The sequence below is a fragment of the Epinephelus lanceolatus genome, chromosome 11 (assembly GCF_041903045.1).
Source record: "Epinephelus lanceolatus isolate andai-2023 chromosome 11, ASM4190304v1, whole genome shotgun sequence".
NCBI lineage: Eukaryota > Metazoa > Chordata > Actinopteri > Perciformes > Serranidae > Epinephelus > Epinephelus lanceolatus.
The window spans coordinates 28,741,173-28,748,656 of NC_135744.1; the positions used below are offsets into that span (position 1 = coordinate 28,741,173).

Here is a 7,484-nt window from a genome sequence, read left to right on the forward strand (position 1 = left end):
AGCTAGTTTGGGTAATATAATCAATACTTAAGTTTTATCCGTATTGAACATAATTAACAGTACAGTTTACCCAAACTTAGATTTTTTTATGTTCTATTTTAGCATTTCTCTGCAGGCAAAGTTTGGACAGCAAACAGGAAGTAAACATAAAATAACGTTAGGGCTCTGCAGCGGAGCAGAACAAGGAACAATTGTTTGTCTAAACATTAAAAATGGACCGCTTTTCGTGGTCAAATGGGCTCTTAGAAATAAACGAAACTTTAGTAATCCAGCAAAGAGGTGTCAGACTGTATGACGGTGATGATAAGGTATAGTTGTGTTTAAGTTCGTGGTCTGACAACACAGCAGCTAAAACTTACATGGAACACTGTTAATAGTCGAATAACGCAGCTATATTGACAGTGCACATGACATGCTGATGAAGTTCAGGTACATCTTTATGGTTTTAGGTAATAAAATATAATGGAATAACAACGTCTTGTCATTTCCTGTCATTGCACCAGGCTAAGCTGGATCTTGGAGTTGCCTTGTTGAGTACCCATCGGCTGATCTGGAGGGACGTCAAAAATCACGTAAGACAGCAGTGATTGTGTGGGATTTGTGCTTTTGGTCACAGATTTGTAATTTTACAATTTGTGTGCTGATTCTAACGATATATTATGTGTTTATATTGTCACCTGTAGGAATGCTGCATAGCCATGCCCCTGTCACAGATCATCTTCTTTGAGGAGCAGGCTGCAGGAATAGGAAAGAGGTGACGAAATAAATCTTTAGGTTTCTAACTACATACTGTAAAACGTCAATTAAAGCCTAGTCCCAATTAAACACCTAGTCTCTCTTACTAGAGAGGCTACACATTTTGACAAATAAAAGCCCCAGTCTCAATTAGAAAACAGGTGTGGTAGCCAAGCAGTTTTTTTTTTAAATTAGTTTTTGGGCCACTTTAAATTATGTGTTAACTCCTCGATCACTCTGTAAGATATTCATATTCCTTTAGTCTGTAAGGGTCCTCAGATCAAAATAAACAAAAGGCTTTTTCAGTAAAGATTAATCCAAGTTGTGCATATTGTTTTAACAGGATAAAGTGGTGTTGTGTTGGTATTCTGGGTGCTATAATCCTCAAGTGCTGTAATTCTGTCTCTCTGATGAGCTGTCTGTCAGAGCTAGATCAAATGAATTATTCATAATTGATGTCTAATCTAATTTTTAAACAAGTAATTTTCATGCTGGTTTAAATAAATAATTTGATGGTATTTCCCATCTTTGCCAAGCAACAGTTTTGTGTGAAAGGAATTAAAGGCCTGTCCCATGTAGGCACCTGTCCCAAATATAGGCCCTGTTGATTTCAGTGATTTAAGCAAATAACAGCCTGGGCTATTAATTAAGGTTTTATGGTCAATGAGAAATAGGATTTTAGTATTACATGAATAAAATGAGCGGGAACATGCTTTTTTATGCTTTTTTTCCTGGCATCTCATTGTCTCTATCAGTAGATAGAGTTTGCTCACTTGTCATGAAGGTAGCTCAGTTGTCATCACATGAATTAAGTGTGGAAATGTGTTCACACAATGGCTGGTGGCTGTATTTGGGGAAAAAAGGCTCTGGGAAAAAAAAAAAACTAGCAGGTGGAACTTGAGTTAGGATTTTTTTTTACTCTTTATAACAACAATAATTTCAGTCTACAAGCAGGGAATGGTAAATTAACTATTGGCATCTTTTATCCTGTAGTGCAAAAATAGTTATCCACCTGCACCCTGCACCTGCCAACAAGGAGCCAGGTCCCTACCAACACAGCAAGTACTCTTTCATCAAGCTGTCCTTCAAAGAGCACGGGCAGATTGAGGTAGTCCCACCCATACAAGTAGCTTAATTCACTTTTTTTGTTTTAGCTTTGTTCACTTCATAATGAGTATTCTTTAGCGAGACTGTGTGTCTTATTCTATATTACCTGAAAGTGACAGGGTATCATTTGCTTGCAGTTTTACAGGAGGCTGTCAGAGGAAATGACTCAGAAGAGATGGGAGAATACACCAGTTTCACAGCCCATCTCCACAGGAACTGGCTCTCAGGTTAGAAGCTGAACAGATGCTCGTTCTCATCCGACTACAACTTCTTCCTTTCCGCTGTGTTATTCATGGATTTTTTTTCTTTTAGAAGTTCATGCGATTTGTTTCCATACCACGTGACTTAAACTGTATCAGCCAAACTGCAGTTTAATAGGTGATGCACATGGGAATGACGCTCCTGTCAAAACACATTCTCTTCCACAGGATGGCAGTGTTGTCTCTATATTCAAGGGCTTGACAGTTAGAATAGTCTTCTTCTGCCTCTAACTATTCACTGATATGTGATAGTGACACTATGTGCTCAATTATTAGAAATTGGCTTTATTGACAATTTAAGTATCTCACACAAAAGTAAAAATAAGCCTCTGTATAAGCTGTTACACTCTGTTGTTGTTTTTTGATAGACACTATGAAATAATTGTCACTAAAAATGATTTATATACTGTAACAGCAGTTGACCACAAGTTGTTCCCTCCTCACTGTTTGTCTTTCTTCGTCCTTTGAGGCTCCTTTGGATTGCCTGTGTGTTTGACTACGTGTGTTTTTCTTTCCTTTGTGGTTGTATAGGCAGGAAGGACACGTGCCGTGGGGATTGTTGGCATTGAGAGGAAGATAGAGGAGAGGAGGAAAGAAACAGACAAAAACATTTCTGAGGTACTGTCAGGCAAAAATACTGAAATACTGAGAAATGTGTCTCCTCAAAGCTCCAAGCTGAAACTTTGTATTTAGCCATCTTTTGACGAGAATGACCTTAAACGTACTGAGAATACAGAGTGGGAATTTTTTGTGAATGTTTTGATCTGTTTTGTTTTTCTGCCAAAAACTTGTCACCACTGGAATTTATTGTAAATGACATGAATTCAAGCTGACCACAGCTGCCGTGACACTCGTTAGACAATCATGAAGTTATGTGTTTATACAACCACTGTTGGACATACTATATGTATCTATGGCTTGAATGTGAATTGAATTTAAATAAATAATGATGGCATGTATGAAGCTTTATGAAAAGTGTGACATTGAAATAAATGGGGGGTTTACAGTGAGGGAGAATGTTCAGTTTTATCATCAGCCAGAGGAGGGGTGGAGCTGCTGTGGAATGATATTTAAATTGCATCTGTAGCCATGAAGTTTTGTGGTTTATTTAATTGTGAACATTTTTGAACACAATTACCCATTTAGTCTCTTTTTACAGGCCTTTGAGGACCTCAGCAAGCTGATGGTGAAGGTAAAGAGTGTGCTCCTTTTTATGCTCACATTTTCCTGTAGTTGTTTATTTATAACAAAATTGTAGATCTTTATGAAGTCCTTTTATATTTCACCTACTGACATTTATACTGTATGACTGTTTAAACATCCTAAACATGCATATCAAACCTTTGTTGAGAGAATACTACACCCACAAAATTATTAATTTGTATAGCAATTACTTTCCCTGTGTTACATTGAATTCATGAAAAAAACTATAAGCTAAATTAAACTAAATTCTTGATGAATTGAAAATAACGGAGGCTGCATTTAACAACAGCAAAACTATATCTTGAATTTAAGAGTTGTGTGAATTTGTAAATGGATATACTGATGTAGCTTTGCTGTTGTCAAACACAAACTCCCCTTTACTCCAATTTATCAAGAATTTTCTCCATTTTTGGACTCTTTGTTCACCTTGGAGGCGTGAGAGAAAGAACGTTTTCTTCATGAATTTAAGCTAACAAGCTGAATAATTGATAATTTAATGGGTGGATTATTCCTTTAAGCTCATATACTGCTACAGGGTGCAGTTGGTTGAACAATTATCTACTCTAACTAACAGGCCAAAGAGATGGTGGAGCTGTCTAAATCTATAGCCAACAAGATCAAAGACAAGCAAGGAGACATTACAGAAGATGAGGTAAGAACTTGACTGGCATAATCAGACACAGAAATAAAAGAACAATGGATGTAGTTTCAGATTACTGCACATGCAGCAAGGTTTACCTTTTACTCATAAAATCCTGTAAGTAATACTTTCCAACATCACTGGAGCCTTAAACACACAACTGATGCTGTTATTATGAAGATGCCTCTACAGCATGCAGTTTTTACTCTGAATTGCACAATTTGGTTTTTAAGTAGTTTGCTTTTCATTGACGTTATGTTCTACTTTACAGACAATACGGTTTAAATCGTACCTACTGAGCATGGGTATTGCTAACCCCGTTACAAGAGAAACATATGGATCAGGTACACATTACCATATGCAGCTGGCTAAGCAACTGGGAGATATGCTACAGGCCCCTCTGGAGGTATGTGCCATTTTTTTTATGTGTCATGCATTTACATCCACACAGGCCAAGATCAAATAATAATTTTATTCATCTCCTTACTTTCTATTTCTATTTCTGTCTCTTTCTGACTCTATTTCTCCTACTTTCGCAGGAGCGCGGGGGTATGATGGCTCTCACTGAGGTGTACTGTCTCGTCAACCGTGCTAGAGGGATGGAGGTAAAGCTCACATAGATGCACACACAGAACAGTTGCAGAATTTTGTAGATCATGTCACAACTGTGCTATCTATATATTCTTGCTACGCACAGATGTCTTTAGTGTCAGATACTGAGGTTACTTTTTTTTCCCTCTTTCCACAGCTTTTATCTCCAGAAGACTTGGTAAACGCTTGCAAGATGTTTGAGTCTTTGAAGCTCCCGTTGAGGTGAGTTTGAGTTTTGTTTGTCTTTGTATCGTATTGTTTAAGTTATCTGTGTGCGCTTTCATTCACATTCATGTAAGTATAGACCAGGATATGTGTTTATATAGGAATATAGGGCAGGTTTAGCGCCTGCCTCACAGAGGCCAGGCTCTTCCTGCCTGGCTTCCTGTTGTTGGAAGTATTGTCCAGACCTCTGCAACTGTCATTTCCTGTCACTTCCCGTGGTTTAAAAAGAAACACTGGCCTGTTTTCCTACCACGCTGATCCTAGTACACCCACAGTGTTTTTTGATATTAAGAGAGTTCCCTACTTTAGCTTCATAAAAGATAATGAAGCACAAATGTGTCTCTATCTCTCACACACACTCATTTCCTCATCCATCTTGTCCTCCTTGTAGGCTGCGTGTGTTTGACAGTGGTGTGATGGTGGTCCAGCTGCAGTCTCACAGTGAAGAGGAAATGATAGCATCAGCACTGGACAATGTAAGCTTTACAGTTACAAACATTATACTGACACTGACGTGCTTTAGACAGATTCAGCAGCATAGATATATATTTTTGAAAAATATCAGGATAAGTCACCAACCCGTAGGTTTGAAGTTTCTATCTGATTCCTTGTGTCGTCTCATCATCTTCCTCTCCTGCAGGTGTCAGACAAAGGCTCTTTGACAGCAGAGGAGTTTGCAAAGCTCCTGGGTCTCTCTGTTCTTCTGTCCAAAGAGCGGTAAGTTTACACAGAAACACAAAACTCAAAGTAACATTTTTATTTTTGTTCTTTATTTCTGCATTCAGTCACGTGTTTCTCGTTCCTCATTTCTACATGTCGTATTCTCTTCTCCCTCCGCATCTCCAGGTTGTTGCTGGCTGAGAAGATGGGCCACCTGTGTAGGGATGACTCTGTTGAGGGTTTGAGATTCTACCCAAACCTCTTTTGACCTGTTTACAGTCATTATTGTTAAGATTAAAAAAAAAAAAAAAAAAAAAAAGACTTAAACTGGGCTTACGTGTCTCTGTTGATAGACTGATGCAGAGCCACAACATGTACATACTGAATGCACAGCAGCAGGGTGCCTGCTCGGGTACATTCTATTTTCTGTCCAAGACCTACACTCTGAGATACTTTTTCACAAACTGCCCAGGATTATGCAAATACTGTACACGCAGAAAAGTGATGGAGTGATCATCATGTGCGTTTAGTAATAAATGGGTTTGGGAAAATTGACTTTATGGAGTATACAGTGTACATTTTTTAACACATGCTTGTCATAGAGCTTATGCCTTCTTAAAGTAGTGTGGATTGTTATGAAAAGCTCATAGCCACTGATTTCCAACGTAAAATATGAATTGATGTAATAAATGATTCAGGAATGAGTCTTTTCATGCTGTCTCATCTTCTGAGGAGGGAGAGAACCTGCCTAGATGTCCCAGTTTCAATGAATCCTTTCATCTTCAGCCTTGTTCATCAAAACACGATTCTAGCCCCCTCTCCAGTGAAACTGTCTTTGAATGTAATTGCCTTTGTCTGGGACACATTTGAGAAAAGACAGAGATAAAATCAAATACCTGATCTGCTGTCAGTTTGGTTTACAGCTAATAAAATGTAGGGCACGTTGCCAAATGTCACTTCACAGGCAAGTAATCCCCTCATCGCAGAGGTTATGTTATAGAAATTCCAGTTTTGACTGTTTCGGCGCCAGACTGAAAGGTTAGTACCCTCTTAATTGGCACAGTGAAGCTTTTAAAACAAGTTTCTGTAAAATCCCATCATGCACTCACAGTATATCATATAAAGAGTGACTGCAGATGTAGTCATGAATGCGTGAAACATGAGCATATTGTGTTGAATCTCATCTGGTCTAAGTAGCTTCATGTCTAAACATTATGCTTTCTGTTGGAAGCATCACCACTGTACTTTTATTTTTAATCTCTGTGTCCCTGTAGGGCTTTTTACACACAGAATAGAACATGTCTTTGTTCCCATTGTGAGCTGAGCTGAGCAGTAAAGGGTGTTCCATCTCCCGAGAAGCTTCCTGTTTTCTGCTGGCTCTCTGGAAGAAAAAATGGAGGTCTGCAGAGCTGTACAGCTGATTAGATTACCCTGCCATGTGGTTCACTTATTGATAGTCTCATTTGTTTTCAAGGAATCTAGATAGCTGAACTGCGGCAGGTCTAATCATAATAATTAGGGACTCATGCGTGACATTGAACTTTCGGTGAACGTTTTCCAAACAAAATAGGTCCTGTTCTTGCATGCTGAGATGAATTTACTCAGTGGTGCATTTTAAGTTAATCCATATCCTGAATGGCTCAGTGTCGTCTGCCCAAATCTCAAAAATGTTTCCTTTCATCAGTGGATTATAGAAGGATGACTTGTCAGTCATCTACATGTGAGGGGAAGGTAATCTGATTACATGAGATGAATAGTTCTGCTGTTTACTATCGTGACTGCATTGTGTACACTGTTTGTTACCCTGCCTCCTGGGCCAATTTGGATACACAGTGTCTATTCTGTGTGAATTTCCATATGACTATATTATGAGTTTCTTTTAGTCTTTTAACAACCCGTTTACATAAAGAAGATTTATGTGTGACTGCCACTTGAAGGAGTGAGTTATGGATCATCTGTTGAAGCTCACATTTTTCTCCATGTAGTCACCTTCTTCAGCTTTAATGACCCTGGTGCCTGTGCTTCAAACTGATGACAAGCTTTTGAAATACTATTTTCACACA

At 38.5% G+C, this 7,484-nt stretch overlaps 1 protein-coding gene across 1 annotated transcript; it reads left to right on the forward strand.

Moving 5' to 3' along the window:
• The first annotated feature begins 133 nt into the window (after positions 1 to 133).
• On the forward strand, positions 134 to 6,125 carry vps36 (vacuolar protein sorting 36 homolog). The gene is made up of 14 exons (XM_033638733.2): positions 134 to 308; positions 504 to 572; positions 684 to 754; positions 1,729 to 1,843; positions 1,980 to 2,069; positions 2,634 to 2,720; positions 3,262 to 3,294; positions 3,880 to 3,957; positions 4,217 to 4,351; positions 4,485 to 4,550; positions 4,694 to 4,758; positions 5,153 to 5,237; positions 5,402 to 5,478; positions 5,608 to 6,125. Exons 1-14 carry the CDS (start codon positions 213 to 215, stop codon positions 5,687 to 5,689), a joined length of 1,149 nt encoding a protein of 382 aa, XP_033494624.1. The 5' UTR covers positions 134 to 212; the 3' UTR covers positions 5,690 to 6,125.
• The last annotated feature ends 1,359 nt before the right edge of the window (positions 6,126 to 7,484 follow it).